This window comes from Microtus ochrogaster, linkage group LG3 (genome assembly GCF_000317375.1).
Source record: "Microtus ochrogaster isolate Prairie Vole_2 linkage group LG3, MicOch1.0, whole genome shotgun sequence".
Lineage (NCBI taxonomy): Eukaryota > Metazoa > Chordata > Mammalia > Rodentia > Cricetidae > Microtus > Microtus ochrogaster.
In genome coordinates this window covers 14,023,860-14,041,029 of record NC_022029.1, presented here as the reverse complement: position 1 = coordinate 14,041,029, position 17,170 = coordinate 14,023,860, and the positions used below count along the sequence as shown (strand labels likewise).

General features: G+C 50.9%; 1 protein-coding gene across 4 annotated transcripts in view; it reads left to right on the top strand.

The window, feature by feature from the left end:
* The window catches only part of Klhl29 (kelch like family member 29), a 305,091-nt gene that overhangs the window by 237,418 nt on the left and 50,503 nt on the right, over positions 1-17,170 (top strand). For all 4 annotated transcript variants that reach the window (XM_026786007.1, XM_013351280.2, XM_026786006.1 and 1 more), the window contains 2 exons: positions 5,896-6,037; positions 8,432-8,944. In XM_026786007.1, the coding sequence (XP_026641808.1) occupies positions 5,896-6,037; positions 8,432-8,944 (655 nt within the window). The remainder of the gene's footprint in view (positions 1-5,895; positions 6,038-8,431; positions 8,945-17,170) is intronic.

The window sequence follows — 17,170 nt, the reverse complement described above, 5'->3', positions numbered from 1 at the left end:
AAGGGAAGCTGCATGTCCTCCTTTTAGTATTTACACGGTAACGGCCCCCTTCTGTGTTTACACTGCCCCCCCTAATCCTCTGTGAAACTCTAAGGGTGCAGATAACACAGGATGTGTTTGCCAAGAGTAACGCATGAGTGACTTTTGATCTCTTGTAGTTTATACTAGACACAGTAGAGTGTGCATCTCGGTTTTTTTCCCCCTTTCTTTTTGTTCGTTAGTAGCCTAGCCATGTTTTCTAATATCTTAGCAAATGTGGGGGAGGTGGGATGCAGGGGAGGCTGGCTGGGACAATTCTGCAATGTCTTTGTTGATGCCAGTCACCAGGTAGCATCCACGGAACCAGTCCCTGGCCTACAGGACAGACAAGTCCTGTGGCTGACGTGCAGTTGACTATGTAATCCAGACTGGCTTTGCACGCACACCAGCCCTCTTGCTCTAGACTCCTGCCTGCTAAGATGACAGCATAAACCACCACACCTGGCTATCGTAGCTCTCTGTATCCGTGGCATGGTGCTGCCGTTAACAACAGCAGTAGTGAGGCGCCATGTGATTCTCCCAGCAGTTTCTCTCTGAGTCTGAATCATCATCACAGATCCCTGAAACAGGAGTCCCATGGCGATGTTTGTACAACTTTCCAGGAAAGGACCTCGACCGTTGCTGAACCTGGGTCCCCAGCAGACCTAGTAAAAACAGAAGCAAACTGAGGCACGAGTCGGGGAGCTGTAGGCACTCTGGTGGGAAGGGTGCTCATAGCTGCAGGAGTTAGCACTGGCATGGGGTCCACCATGCTTGGTGGTACTCAGTGGATACAACCACACCAGCTGTGTGCTCCACTCAGCGGCAGGGCATCTAGGACTGCAGGTTCCCGTCTGGAAGCAGGCCTGTGAGCCATAGGTGGCATCGTCAGCCACTCAACTGTAGAAATGGGTCATGTGGGAGGATGAGCCAGGCTCGGTCCTGTGTCAAGCTGGAAATGTACCAGCTGATACAGGGGCCCTTGGTGGTTGGTGATCTTAGCCCCGATCCGTTGATGTGATTCAATCCTGCTGAACTTTCCTGACCCACTGCCAGCCCAGCCAGCCCCTTTCTTCCAGAAGCTCTTGAGGATTTCCTCGTTCTTTTGATGTCCTTGAGGAAAGAGCGGACGATGCAGTATTTGGAATTTCCTGGGTGACATCCATGGCCTTAGAGTCAGCCTCGGCATCTTGCACGTCTACCATACCCAGGCACTCAGGGAGAATCAATAATTTCTGACCACTGGTAGTGGATTGTGCTAGCCAAGCCTCTGAGTAGCCTTCAGTAGCATCCATGGCTATGGGTCGTTTGGGGTGGTCCCTTGAGAGGAGAACCAGACTATCTAGTCTAGGGCTCTGCTCCATGGCCTGCACATCCCACTCTTCCTAAAGCATGTTCTGCAGATTCATTCATTCCTTGAACCGGTAGTGATGTCACTGCTCCTGCTGGCCCGTGCTGTGTCTCCTAAACCCTGTTTTCATCCTGGGGACAGCTATGCCAGGCGTAGCACCTGCTGGGCCAGGCGTAGCTCTGAGCATCTGTCTTCATGGAGTCTGCCTGCCAGGACAGGGTCAACAGGACCTTCGGGGCAGGGCAGAGATGAGGACCACACGGACCAAGACAGCCCCAAGGGAGTCCAAGTCCCCATCATCATTCAAACCTCCCTGGCCACTCCGCTGCTGCAAATATTTGTGATATTTTGTGCAATGGCGAGAGATGTCCTCTCTCTGGTTGGACTGACCAGCGGAAAACAGGGGCTCTGGCTACTGTAGACTTGGGATGCACTACTTAAGCAGAAGGTCCTCCATGAGAGTTCAAGTGCCTGTGCCTCCCCTGCTGGGTAGCATCTCCCTTGATCCCTCTGCCAGGGATCTTTGCATTCTGCGAGCAGCACTGTAGACCATGTGACACTGTGTACCTGGTCTCCCAAGCTGAAAGAGGGTAACCCTCATGCCCTGTGAAGCTGCTGGGGGATGGGGAGGGGCCAGGAGACGGCCCACTGCCAGCAGGCGCCTTCAGCCTGTGCCTCCGCCTCCCAGAGCTTCAGCCATAAAGGACCTGGGTCTTTAGTGTTCTTCAGTCTCTGAAAGGAGCAGGATGCTGTCAGGCACCGTGAAAATGTGACCTTTGAAAATTTACAAGAGCCGGGGTTTAAAAAGCTGCTGTGTTAATGATGCATCCCATTAGCATCTCATTAAAGGGAAGCTGAGAGAAGCCAGCTCAAGCCCAGTGATGGGCAGATAGGGCCACTCTGCATTGCTAGTAGGGGAAGGCTATTCTGGCTGGCGGGCCTCTCCTGATGCGTACCGCCATGTTATTGGAGCAGAAAGCAGGGCCAGGGAAAGGCAGAAGGTCTCCGCTTGGGTGGCTTCCTGGGTGTCCCAGAGAATGGCAATGGGAGGAGGTGAGAAGTGAGAGAGACTCTGCTTAGCCCACTTCTGCCACTGGGAAGCGAGCTTTGTACCGGCAGCCCACCCAGACCCCATCCAGACCCCATCCCTGTTCTCCTTCCCTAAGGCAAGCCCTCATGCAAGCTGGGAAAAGCCTGGATTGCTTCTAGAAGTTCCGGATGTGTGGGAGTTCAAAATTACAAGAGCGAAGTTCAGAGCTGCAATCACAGGCCCATACAGGGTCCCGGGCACCTCCAGAATCTGCCATCTGCAGATTATTTGGGACCTAGAGCTCTTGGCGGGAGGAAAGGCCCCCTGGTCAAGCTTCCCGCCTCCATACTATACTGGTCCATATATGGCTCACCGGCATGCCCCTGACGTTGCCACAAAGGGCACACTCCTGCATCTAAGCTGTCTGTGGTCTCTCCATATATGGTTCCCCTGGAAGCCCTGGGCCTCTCAGCAAAGGGCACACTCCTGCATCTAAGTTGTTTGTTGACAGAATCAAGAAAGGAATATTCACTTGATTGCTTTTAATAAAATAAAATTCCTGAGCCGCAAACTGCTTGCAGCTTAAGATGTTGCTAGTGCAGAGGAGAATGTGAGTGGTTTGATTTATCATTCCAAAGCGGGGTGGGGGGGAGGGTGGACTTCGGAGCAGCTTTCTTCGGTCTCGGAGACTGCTTGTACTGATCATGAAAGACACAGAGGCAAACAGAAGGCCCCACAGCCGGGTAATCTCCCTGTGGCTGTGGATCAGCCTGTGCACACCCAGAACGCCCAGCTTCTGTTTGGGGGTACACCGGGGTCTGCTCCAGCTGAGAGCAAAGTCTACAGAGGGAATCGCCTGGGTCCGAATGGCCCCCATCCAGACATTGCCCTGGTCAGTACATATCAGTACCCCAGCCCAATCGTTATTTACCAGAGAACAAACCAAGGCGTACATGAGCGACACATTGCGTAAGTCTAAGCAATGTGTTTGGGGAAAAGATGCAATTTTTCAGGTCCAGAACTCCCCTCATTTGGGGGCAAACATTAGAATTTCCAAAGTTTTATAGCATAGAACCTGATGACCCAAACTCAAAGGGGAAAAAAAGCAGAGCTTCTGGCAGAAGTGGCACTCTCGAGGCACGTTTCCAGAAGGCTTCCCTCCCTGGTTAAGTTGCTATGCGGTCCTACAGACCCAGCATTGCAGAAATTGTGGCAGGGAGAGGACTCTGAAATCTTAAGCAAAGAAAGCTGTTGTTTCCTATCTGGGAAGCCTCTGGGACATGGGCAGCAGAGAGGGGCTACAGCGCCCTCTCCTGGCAGAAAAGGTTTCCATCTTGTCAGCGAAGAGGCTTGCTGGCAAGGAGGCTCGGGGGTCCCAGCAGCGTTCAACCATGTCCTCTAAACAAGGCTCTTGAATAGGACATAGCACAGACTCATTCCCCCTCAGATGCCTCTGGTTTCAGGAGCAATTTCTGTGTCTCTCACCCCATTGTGATCCTGGTGCCTGGAAATAAAGGGCTGCAGCTAGCTGGCTTGTGCACCCATCCGGGGCACACATGGAAAGTTGCCTCTTCAGAGAACTCAAGGAAAGCCTCCCCCATGTTTCCTGTGCCTCATCACCATTGTGGCTATGTCTCAGACCCCCCCCTTTTGTATCTCACCACCCCCGTCAATCTCACCCATGCCACAAGCAGGAGTGGGGCCTCTGATCGGAACACTTGCTCAAGGAATTCTTCTTTCTTTTCAATTTGTTCTTTTTTTCCCCTTCTCGTACTCTTTCCAAGCCCTGTTCCCAGAAGTGGCCTCTCTGAAGGACAGTCCAGAGGTAAAGTGCCCCCAAGTGCAATTACTTCTGCACTGCCCCAGGTCTCAATGTTGCCTGGCTCCTGCTCTCCCAGCAGGCCCTGCGGCAGGCTCTGTGTGCCAAAGTGTGTGATACAGCCAAGCCTCCAGGGGTCCTGCCCGGTCTACTGCTCACACCCACTGCTATGCGCCTGGCCTAGGACCCAGATGAATCACCTTGCCCAAGGGCCTCACAGGGAACTCTGCCTCCAGGTTCATCACTGTGTCAGGCTCTACACGAAGAAGCTACTGTGACTTTCTTCTGGGCATGCCCCTGGAGAAGAACAGCCTCATCCCAGCTCACCACTTCCCTAGGACGAACTGAGTGTCTAGGAGCTGTGACTATCTTCTCAAGGTTACCTCCATGGAGATCCTCGCCCCTTTGCGCCCCAATTTCCTTATCCCAGCTTCTGAGATATGTTTAGGATTTATTTTTGTATTGTTTATAAATAATGGCCATTGGAGAAATTTGGTATTTAGATGTGGTAACACACAACTGCAAGCCTAGCGCTTTGAAGTGAGAGAGAGGGAAGTCACGTGTTCAAAGGCAACCTGGAATACAAAAAAAAAAAAAAGATCTGGGGATGTGGGTCAGTGGTAGAACACTTGGAAAACACATACAACACCCTGAGTTCGATCCCCGGAATCATTTATTTTGATAATTGAAAAGAATGTAGACAAGAAGTCCTCCGTAATCCTCACATCCAAAGGTAACATCCTGCCGACATTTGGGTCATTCCCCTCTCATAAGTGGTGTTCAACAGCAGGATGGGTTTGCGTAGGGAGGGTCACATGGGGCATGACCTTGCGGCCGGCTTTTCTCATCCATGTCACCGTGGGAACATTGCGCCTTCTCATGATAAATTTCGGAAAGCACACTTCTTAGTAGCCAGTATTCTCTCAGGACTGTAGCCTCGGGGGCCACTGTCATTTTGACGTTTGCCTTCATTCTGAGAGAGCTTTCCTTGTACATCTCTAAGCTAAATCAGGTGAGCTCACACAGCAAGCAAGCCCCCTTGCTACTCTGAGGGCTCATGGGTTCCTCCTCTAGTTTCCATAGCCCCCCCCCCCCCGCCCTTCCTCCAGGAGATGCCTGGCTCTAACAGCAGGTGTCGGAGCAGGGTGGAGAACACGCAGTGGTCCTCCTTTGCCACCTGACAGTGGCGTTCTGCAGAGCGAACCTTTTGCCACCTCCTTAGTCAGTAGCCACACGTGAAAGCCCCGGGCACCTGCTGGACTGAGACTGAGTGGATACAGTCAGTGCTCAGCCCCTACCCTGGATAAGTGGGTAGCATTTGGGTTACGGGGGTTATCGACAGTCTGAGGGCTAAGGTGTCCCCACACCAGAGGACAGAATGCAGTAGTTGCCCCAAGATAGGCAGCAGCAGTTGAGACGCCTGGCACAGCCTTGTCTTGGAGTCCTAAAGGCCAGGAGCTCATCAGAGGCCAAACCTGTCGATACTCTGTCCGGAGGTCCCTTGCTGGGAAGGAGGCAGAAATCCCAGCATTAGTGGGACTGGGTACAGGCTCTCTCTCTCTCTCTGCCCGTGAGCCCATTAGAAAACGCTCAGGTCTCAAGGTATTGCTGAGATAACAGGTTCCAGGCAAGGTCCTGGGAAAGTCTATGCTCACCATTCTCCTCTCCTTTCCACAGGCTCCCGGCATCTCCAAAGCCGACAATCAGTCCCAGGGACTCACGACCAGCATTCGATGGGGACAGACACCCATCAATCAGTCCACACCCTGGGACACTGATGAGCCGCCCTCCAAACAGATGAGAGAGAGCGACAATCCAGGTGCGTGTGCATCAGCTGACAGAGACACCTAATGCTGGGTGCTCTGTTCTTCTCCAGAGATCCCGATCCTTGGGTCTACAGAAGCCCAGATATCAGGCTTGGGATGTGTGAGACCCCCAAGTTTCTAAAGTCAGCCTTCCAGGGAGATTTGGTCTTGCCCGAGGTTACTTGAGCACTAGGTTGCTCTGGCCCCGGGACTGGGGTTTCCTGCTTCCACAGCATTGTGGTTCTGCTGCTGACCCATGGCTCCTGCAGTCCCTTCTCCCACCCCCCACCCTGCTTTGGTACAGATACCTGAAGATACCTCCCAGTCCTGTGTCTTCTGCTATAAACACCCCAAACCCATCCATCACTCCACCCTAAAGCTCATGAATTCCAGACCCTTCACTTTCCTGACAAGTGCTCACTCTGGATCCCTCTAAAGGGCAAAGGCACAACCCAGGACTAAAGACAAATCACTGCTCACCAACACTCTTTATTCGGCCTCCACCTTGGGCATTACAGCCCCAGAACATAGCTGTTCAACCCATAGATAGCACCTCCTGTCCCAGTGGTAGAACTCAAGCTTGTCACAAGGCCATCTCTTCATAATTAGGCAGCTGGGTTTGGGGACACAAGCAGATCCCTCCACTCTCTCCTGAATGGGCCCACTGTGATCTCAAGTGCTGTTTGGAGAGGGGGTGGTTTTTTTCTTATGCTCTGTTCCCAGTTCCCCCAGAATTATGTCCTTCATAGCCCATCCAAGTCATTGATTAAAAACAGTAGTCAGGGTTTACTGTAAGTGACTTCAGGCATTCATCTCATAAAAAAAAAAAAAAAATCATCTTCATGGCCTAGCATCTCAGGACTATGTGTGGCCTTGTTGGCCAGCCTCTGACATTTTAATGCATATTCCCAAGTTCCCTGGCTAATCCTGGGGAGCACTGAGTTTGGGGTGCCAGGCTTTGGCCTTGAGACATCCAGCCATGATGGCTCGTATCCATACCACCTCCTCTGTTTAGCTTGGACATGGTCCCCCCTCAGCAGCCTATTTTATAATCTAGCCAGCAATACATTGCCAATGCTTCTTGGCTTGCAGCCTTCCTCTCTCCTGACACGAATCATAAATATTTCTCGCACATTATCGTGTGCCTTGTTCTGTGTGTGATCAGGGCTTGCAGCAATCCTACACATGGGTATTACTGGGCCTCCAGAAGATGAGGAAGCTGTGTCACTAATCTGGAACCCGAATCCCAGAATCGGGACTCAGAACTGGTTCCTTCTGGCTCCTCCTCCTCCTCCTCCTCACCCAATGCCCCCTGCTGGATTGAATGTTGCTGTGACATCTGGGCTCCTGCCATCCCTACTCATCTTATGTCTGAGAGGGAATTCCCAGCCCTTCTAGCCTCCAGGGCTCCCAGTGTCCTGCCTCAGTCTCCCCGTTCTCAGGCTACACTCGAAGCCCAGAGGAATCATGATAACCAAGGTTGAATCTGGACAGTGAAGGCTCAAGCCAAGACCCATTACATCAGAGGTGACCAGACTAAAATTTCCTATCTCTGTATCTTCCAGCTTCACAAGCCATTCTGGGTCACCTCAATATCAGTTAAACTCCAGGTAGACCCAGGCCTTGCTCTGCCTGACTGGGCATCACTGGCCTTTCACCTTGTATCATATCCTCAGAGGTGTATCTGGCCTTCCCTCTTCCACCAAAATCACATTAGGAGCCGAGCTGGGTTGGCCCGGTTCCAGCAACAAGGCCTAGAGTCCCCTCAGATCTCTTCCATTATTTCCTAAGCTCCATCCACCTCTTTCTAGATGCCTGGAAAAACACCTTGCCATCTTCAAGATCCACTGCGCTCACCTGAAACCCCTGCAAACACAGTTTGCTGCTAGCCTTCTCTTTGCCTCCCGTCCACCGCAGTTCTCCAGCAAAGGAGTACATACAAGACATATAACATACAACACATACAAGACACATATGTACCATCTACCACACACCACACACCTGACACGCTGTTGGTTTTGCAAAAATGCATTCCACCTTCAGTTCTCAGTCCAGATTAACAGACAGAAAGAAAGAGGCTTGGAGAACCAAAGCAACTAGCCAAGGCTCTTAGCTCATAGGTGGGAGAGCTGAACAGAACGTCGGTAAGTCTCACTATGTAGCCTTGATTGGCCCGGAACTTGCTACTCATGGAGATCCGCTTGCCTCTACCTCCCTCCAGAGTGCTGGGATTAATAGTGTGTGCCCTTAAGCCCGGCTTTTTCACATTCTTAAACTTCTGCGTGCTCGGGCACAAATGTCTTAGCCACTGTTATTGCTCCAGGTCCCAGCCCAAGGCCTGGGACAGGTGATGTTTAATGATTGAATATATAACTGATAGAATAACAGTTTTTCCATCTCCCTTACAGGCACGGGGCCATGGGTGACCACGGTGGCCGCCGGGAACCAGCCTTCCCTGATTGCACACTCCTATGGAGTGACCCAGCCTCCCACCTTCAGCCCGGCTGTGAACGTCCAGGCCCCGGTCATCGGGGTGACTCCCTCACTGCCTCCCCATGTGGGGCCCCAGCTCCCGCTGCTGCCGGGCCACTACTCACTCCCACAGCCGCCCGCCCAACCACTGAGCAGTGTGGTGGTGAACATGCCTGCCCAGGCCCTGTATGCCAGCCCTCAGCCCCTGGCGGTATCCACTTTGCCTGGAGTGGGGCAGGTAGCCCGCCCAGGACCCACTGCTGTGGGCAACGGCCACATGGCAGGGCCCCTGCTGCCTCCACCTCCGCCGGCCCAGCCGTCCGCTGCTCTCCCCAATAGTGCTCCTGCCACCAATGGGCCCCCCACAACAGACTCGGCCCATGGGCTACAAATGCTACGGACAATTGGAGTGGGGAAGTATGAGTTCACCGACCCAGGGCACCCTAAAGGTAAGTCCTGTCACACACCCCACTGTGTGCCTGGTCTGTACCTCCCTGCCTAGTCACTCCAACACAGTGAGGACAGAAGTGGGTTTATGGTAGCTCTTTCACTGGCTTCATCTAACCAGAAGCTTTGACAGAAACCCCCTGTCTAGGCGGGTGAATTCAGGCAGAAAGCCAGTGTGGAGGTGAAACAAGCAACAGCAGGATTCACAGAGCAAGAAGGGGAAAAAAATGGGAAGAAGAAGGAAGAGGGAACTTGAAAGTCCAGAGCCCAAGGCATGCTCACCCCAGGCCAGACCAAGGCTAGACAGCAAGAGCTACCCGCTCTGCTTCAGGGTCACTAGAATAGTCCATGAGGGGTTTTACCACTTTCCATCCACAAAGACATTCAAAACACTATCTGCCTACGCCGGGCAGGACAAGCCTGCTCCACCAACCAGGCTGTTAAGAAGAGCGGAACCCGGGCCTGGGCACACTCTACCATCCTGAGCCACTTAAGGTTTTGGTTTTGAAGGACTGAAGAGGTCTCTGTTGAGTCACCAGGAAGAATAGCACTGGGCTGGCCTTCAGGGGGACCCTTGACCCCAACCCCCACCCCCAGGGGAGTTTCCTTGCAAAGAGCTCAGATGTAGTTCCTTGGGAACAGAAGGTGGGGAAGGAAGTACACCACTCACCCCAACATGGTTCTCAGGCCAAGCCGCAGCCTCAGCATCAGGGCCCAGGACATTAGAGGTAGGTTCTAGTCCCAGTGTCTGAGTGGACAGCAGGGCCAGGGCCAGGAGGGGAGGCTTTGAGAGTGCCTGTCTTAGATTTGGCTTTCCTTGATGCAGGGACATCGCCAGACAGCTCAGGTCCTGGTCCTGCAATGTGCAGAGAGAAAGTTAAGAGGCCTCCAATGGCGAGGCAGCTCTAGGAACAGAAGGAGGCAGGAAGACCTCTGTCTTGGCCTGCTGGAGTACCCATGTCTCCTTCAAAGGGGCCAGTAGGTGGTGCTAGATAGTGTATACTACTAGCCATAGCTTTTCCTCAGAACCCCTGACCGTCCATTTCAGAGGTCCCTGCGTCTTAGCATTGCAATGCTGCCCTTAGTCACTCTCTGCCCACTGTTCTCCAGACATTTGTCGCTGGTCTTTCTGAGCCGTTCTCCAGTCTTTCTGAGCAACCCCAACCACAAAGCCGGTGCCTAGCTCCCGGTGGGGTTTCATTCCGAACCTGTGTGAGCTCCAACTGCCTTTGTTTGGGAAATCAGTGCTAGTTTTAAATGACAAAATTATAGAAAATTACATCTGAAATCTGGTAAACCCTTGCTTTGTTTAAAATTTATTTTTTTATAGAGAGAGAGACTAAATTGATTTCTTCTTTGAACTGTTTTGGTTTAGCAACCCCTTTCTTTAGGAGAGAGAGAGAGAGCATGCCAAAAGAACAAAAGCACGCACACGCACATGCACACACATGCACGTGGGCACACACACACACAAATTCACTCCCACTTCATGAGCCATCAACTCTGACACAAGAGGCTGTGGGGTCCCAACTGTCTAAGGCTCTCCCAAAGCTGGAAGCACTAGGCAGCTTTAGGGTGCCCACAGGGAGAGATCTGCTAGGGCAGTGAAAGGTCTCGCTGGTTTTCCAAGTTCCGGACATCTATCTAGAGAAAAACCGTTCTGTCAAGGAGGAAACCAGCTTAGCTGACCTTAGCGTCCCCTAGTCTAAGACCAGACACTGAGCCGGAATCCATCTCTCTGAACATTGCTAGAAGCAAGGCTGTCCCTGGACACCCTCACCCTTGAGATAGGGTGACACAGGTTGGTGGGCTGCACTACTGAGCCTAGTACTACGTCATTGAGCCATGCAGAGCTGCTCCTGGAACAACCAGGAAAGCCAAAGAGTGTGGCCTGACCTCTGTGGCCCCAAGCCTTACAGGGCCGTGCGGCCCCATGCTATTTGCTATACCAACCCCCATAGGGTAGAGTGAGCCTGAGGGAGAGGCAGGAAGCAAGACCCAGAAAGTATATCCCACTCTATCTTCTGGGGAGCCTTTGGGGTCTTCCAGCTCTGGTCAGTGACCATGGGGGACCTGTCCAGCACCCTGCTTTCTATTGGTATCCGCCAGACCAGCTGTTTGCCCAGAGATTACGTTAATTCACGTCTGTTTATGGCCCTTGCCGGCTGGCAGATCCCCCTTGTATTTGTGAAGGAAGACAAGGGGCTGGATGCATATGAATGTACAATGCTCGATCCTGGGTTTTTATTTCTTAGGTAAATTCTCCTTTCATTTCTAATCTTAAAAGCCTTTCTTGCTAAAGCTATAATTTATCTGTCAGATCTAATGTCAAACAGCTACATTTAGGGGGAAAAAAATAATAAGGAACCCAAATTTTGAAACCGAATCTTTGCAACTTGCCATGGGAGAGTCACAATCCTGCCAGCACCACGTGGGTTTGGATTTGGGTCACTTTTAATTTTGCCCCTAGGGATTTTGCATCCCTGAAACTCAATTGATTTCACACTCCTAAATGACAGACAGCTGGCTCCGGGCGGGAACAGGAGGCCCAACATGATGCTATCAACACAAATCAGAACTCCACTTAAAAAAAAAAAAAGTCGGGGGAGAGAAGAAAAAGAATTTTCTTTTCCTCCTAGTGTCTGTTTGAAACCTTGCCCGGCATTATAATAAGATCCACCATGCACGATCTAGCTCATTACAGTCCTATGATTTTTGCCTTACTATTGTTTGATGAGACAACCTGGCCTCTCTTGGGGTGGAGCAATTATGCAGAGAGAGCCCCTCTATGAAGAGCAGGTCTCGCCAGCCAGAGGGATGGGCCACTGGTATTTTTAGACTTCATTAGTGCCCTGATTTAAAATTTCACATTTTGTTTCTTGTAATTATCTTCCGATCGACTGAACGAAATTTTCAGTCGAGGCTCTATTAGTCCGCCTTCCCAAAAAGGGCTTTGGGACTTTAATTTCAAACTTAACCAATTGCAAAAGAAAGGTGGTGTGCAAAATGCCTTTTGATTTGCTGTAGGTCAAGCGATTGTCTCTCATCTGTGACTGGAGAAGCCAGCATGCCTGCGGTTTGCTTTAATGAGTGTTATTTAAATGCATTGAGCACATATAGATTTTCTTAAGAAACTTACAAGATAAATCTTTCTTTCTCTAAGAACAATTTGAGGGTGGGAGCAAGCTGTGGAATTTTTTTTTTAGATTATATATTGAAAGGTAATTAAAAATAGATTTCATGTGTGCAAAGTGATAAGGGAGGAAAACGGAATTAGTTCCATCTGAATCTTTATAAAAGGCCTGGTGTGTTTGTCTTGTCATTAGATGGGCACAGACCCCTGGCCTGATCCTCTGGGAGAAGTACAGCCAAACTCAGGCCTAGGCAGAAACCCACGGTCTAATGACCCTGTTCCTAGAGATCTCTGGGAGGTCACAGGCAAGGTCCAGGCTGGGGGCATGGTGATTTCTGCTGTCTTTCATCAGGGATTGTTGGTGGCTTAGATCAAGGCTGGGAGCCTCTAAAACCCCTAGACCCTGGACCCAGAGGCTGTCTGTCTGAGGAGAAAAGAGCTAAGGGAACCTGCTTCCTTTCTTCCAGAGGAGGGACATGTCTGTTATGGCATAGACACTGTCACAGGTATGATGCAGGCGTCACAATGAGCCTTCTACAGAGTTTGGCTTCTCTGCCCAGGACCAAGGTGCTACATGATGCATAAATTGTTCCACCCGTTTTTGTGGGTGCAGTTTCTCTCCCCCCTTCCTAACCATAGACCTTTACCCCAAGGAGCTCTGTCCATCCTTGCAGCCGCATCTCATGTGAAGTTCAGCTGCTCCAACTCTATCAGCAGCAAAGACAGTAGCTTAGGACATGCTGAGGTGTATGGAATAGCTCTGTAACCAGAGCGAGCCTCCTGGCCTGTCTGAGCCTCCTCTGCCTTCTCTTAGAAATGGTGTCTAAGCGTAGTGGTTCTTGCCTGTCATCTCAGCACTCAGGGTAACTAAGGCAGGAGGATTGCCATGAGTTTAAGGTCAAACTGAGCTACACGGTGAGTTCCATCCAGCTCAGCCTGGGCTACAGAGTGAGTCTCTACCTCATAAAATCAAACATTAATGTATATAAGGTGTATGTGTTTATATATATATATATATATATAATACATAAAATAAGAATGCATAGTAATAGGAGCGGTGGGCTATGGCCCGGCTCCTGGCTAGCTTTACCAGAAACTGTATTCATTTAAACACTGCCTGGCCCATTAGCTCTAGCCTCTTACTGGCTAACTCTCACATCTTGATTAACCCATTTCTATTAATGTGTGTAGCACCACAAGGTGGTGGCTTACCGGGAAGATTCTAACCTACGTCCATCTTGGGCTGGAGCTCATGGCGTCTGCCTGACTCTTTCTCCCAGCATTCTGTTCAGTCTACTCTGCCTATCTAAATTCTGCCCTATCAAAAAGCCAAGGCAGTTTCTTTATTAACCAATGAAAGTAACACATAGACAGAAGACCCACCTACATCAAGAATGCTTATACTACCCTCCTAGAGTCCAGGGGAGGGCCAAATGTGACCATCCCTCACTCCTCGCCTGCTCACTGCCACTGAAGTCTAGCCAAGCACCCTGTCCAGGGAGTTTAGCAGCTGGGTTAGCCCATCAGGGATCACAAGACCACAGCCCTGTGGCCAAGCCACTTTCTGCGAGATGAGATGAATTGCTTTCTGGCAGAGGGATGGGAGACTGTTCTCCCAGACATGGGGCTAAGGCATAGCTCATCCCTCCTAGCTCCGCACATTGAGACACCGTTCTCTCTGCAACCTCATAAATCCCCGGAAGGAGCTGAAATGCAAGACAAAGCTGTTTGCCCACACAGTGCCCATGCGACAAGAACCCTCACACAGGCCAGCCGTCCCTGTGGCAGGATCTCAGAAATGTCACCCTGAGTCCATCATGGGTTCAAACTCAGAGCCACCACTTATCCTTTACTGACCCAAAATATGTCCTTTGAACACAGGTCTTTTCAAAGTGCGGGCTTTGTCCTGCCACACCCCCTCCGACTGTCTCCGAAGGCCCCAGTTGCTCTGGTGTCTGGTGGTCCGTCCCCCCCCCATGCCCCCCGTGTGACCCCTCCCTCAGTGCCCAACACTCACCTCCCTTGCCCTTCGTCCTTTGTCATTCTGTGCACAGCTGCCTTGGAGCCAGCCTACCTCCTGAGGACTTTCAGTTTTGTTGTTGTTGTTGTTGTTGTTTGCAAAAGTAATCAGTAATCTTAGGCATCCACATATGAAAAATCTCTTGGAAAGTCATTCTGCAGTCCCCTACACCTATCCGGATCACACTAAGCATCTATCCATTGAGACTTCTTCCTAGATCCAGGTACCTCTATATAATACCTGCCCCAGCTAAGTGGGGTCTGAAATTCTGCTCCAGTTTCCTCATCTTTAACAATGGCAGAGCTGCTTCTTGTGTTGCTGTGAGGTCTGGCTCGTTTTACATGCAGCCCTTGGCACAGCCCGGTGTAGCCACCATAAAAGCGTGTGTGATCTCTCTTTCCACCATCAGTACCAGGACCACCTTTCCGCATCCACGGCCTTTTAGGATGAATCAAAGAGCAGTTTGCCTTCCAGAGTCTTAGGAGAGCATGTTAACATCGTGATGTCTGAAGGCCTGGCTCCCAGGGGTCCCTTTTGAATGGCAGAAAATTGCTTTCTCCCATTGTAACATTTTACACTTCTCTACCATCACCATAACAACCAGAAGGAACCAGCCTGTTGCTGGCACCTTCCACTGAAGTCTAAGGACTGTTCATCTTGGGGTGGGGAGGATCCTCCTGCGTACCCTCAGTGGGGGGTCAGCATGCTGTGACCTTCATCTTGATATCAGGGAGCTGAAGACACACAGGCAGGATTAGGTACCTTCCATGGATACAGAAATAGATTGGACAACTAGCATCATCTGATTCCTATAGATCAACTGACCAAGGCAGGGTGATTGATTAGCCATATGTATGGCTGACAGCAACGGCAGTGGTCAGGAGCCCGGGTCGGCTGCTTGGGGAGACTTCCGGATCCCTCCACATACTAACCCAGGAAATGTGGGCTGGTAATGGGGACTCTACCTCAGTTTTCAATTCTGTAGCCCAGACCAGCTTTGAGAATCAGGTAACAGGAAGTCGAAGCACCGAGGCCTGGTGCATTGTGGGCTCACAACAATGGTACCTGCTCTGGCTACTATAAATCTTAAAGAATCCTGAGGAAGGAAGGTGATTGGTTGCCACTGCTTTTGACTCAGGAGCCAGTCTCACTGCCCCCACATCCGGCCCACACACCCTCTCCTACACAGGTGTGGCTCAGCCTGCGGAACCTGCAGTTTTATCCAGACCCACAAGGTCACTCCTATTCACTAGAACAGACCCTGCCTGGCCCAACGTGACACCCTCCTTCCCTTCCCAGGGCTCTGTCCTCGGGGCTTTGTTCTTCATTAATTGGGCTTAATGGTTTGGTTAAGACCTCATTTGGCTGCCAGAGAGCCAGGCAAGCAGCATATTGCAGTCAAGGCAGCGAGACCACCCAGAGCCAGGGTCATCCTCAGCTGGATACACACCTGCTCAACAGGGCCGGGCAGGTTGAGGACTCCTTCTGGGAAAACAGTCTGACTTTCAGCGACTAATATATGCCTAGGATCCTGAAAGTCAGAGATCCTGCCCTGCCCACCTGCTAGAGGATCGAGTCCAAATGTTCCTAAGAACGAGAGAGAACAAACAGAGGAGATATTTCCAGGCTTCTACACAATACTGACCCACCGTGCAGAGACCAGCTGCCCTGACCCAAGTAAGCCCGGCCGTCGCTCAGGAGCATAGTCGTAGCCAGCTTGCTAGCGGTGCGCCCCACACAGTCTCAAGCAAGCCTGGGTGATTCAAAGTGTTCCAGACATGGAGACAGGCCTTCGGAAGGGGTCGGCTGTGGGGAAATTTTAAAAGGTGGTGGTATTAAGAACTGTGGCGGCTGGGAAGTGAAAGGGCACTAGAGAGGACACTAGAGAGGAGACCGTAAGAGCGGTCCAGAGGAGAGCAAGAGGCAAGGGGCAGGCTGCTGGAAGGGGTTTGATGGAGGTGCCAGACAGAGAAATAACGTTCAGAGATTTCTCTATCAGAGTCACACACACGCTCTGCTGGTCCACAAAGAAAGCCATCCTGACTGGAGGCTTGGTTGCCTAGTGATTTTCAGGATGTCTATTTCTTGGGCTTCAAGCACTCAGAGCTACTTTGAATATGCACAGGCTACTTACCGGCTGGCCATCCTACTTCAGTCAGATGGTGTTTGGTACGTTAAAGCAAACAAAAACAAACAAAAAGCCCTATAACCTGTGGTCATAGCTTAGCTAAAAGTTCATCCATCTCCAGGCCTTTGCAGTCTTAGAAGGTGAAAGTCTCTTTGAATACGGTAGACTTTGACCGAGCTGTGAGAGCCCTGGTCACCATTAATCCCTGAAAGGGAAATCATGAAACACCCCCAAATTCTAAAAGTTCACTGTGCACCTTTCTCTCTCCTGGTGTGACAGAAGTCTAATAACAAAGTTCTGGTGCCCAGCCATTACCAGTCTTCTGTCGATGTCACTAGTAAAGGCATGAAGATTCAGACTGTTTCCAGAATTTTCCTCTCCAGAGGCAGGGGTCAGTTCTAGGTGTGGTGTTTAGATGGAGTGTGTGGGATACCTGCTGCTTGTTGCTGCGTGATGGGGAGAAGCCAGACAGATGGGGCGCCACATCCTGCAGCAGGACTGCAGAAAACATGGCAGAAAACCAGTTCAATGCGAAGCTATTTGGTTGAAATTACATTCCACTCAAGAGCACACTCGCCTTTCCTAGAAATGTAGAAGGTAAAAATAATACAAGTATAGTATTTCCGTAACACAAAACAGTGTGTAAATGGCTTGAAGAAAAAAAGATGGTCAAAAGGTGGCCATCTATTGAGATGGTTGTCATTGCCTGTTTTTTTAGTGAACTTCTTTCAAAGGAAAAAGAAAGTACTTTGTGTGCATGCCTGCATGTGTGTGTGTGAGACACCTGCCTCAGAGAAGCTCAAGAGTTTGGGCGGCTCACTGAGCAACTTTACTGTCCTGGTCTCCCAGCAGCCTGGTAGACAACCAACCGGGCACAGCCCCACCGCCCGTGAACTGCCTACTGTGGCTCCTCCTCTTTTTCAAATGACTTCTCACTTGTCCCTGTC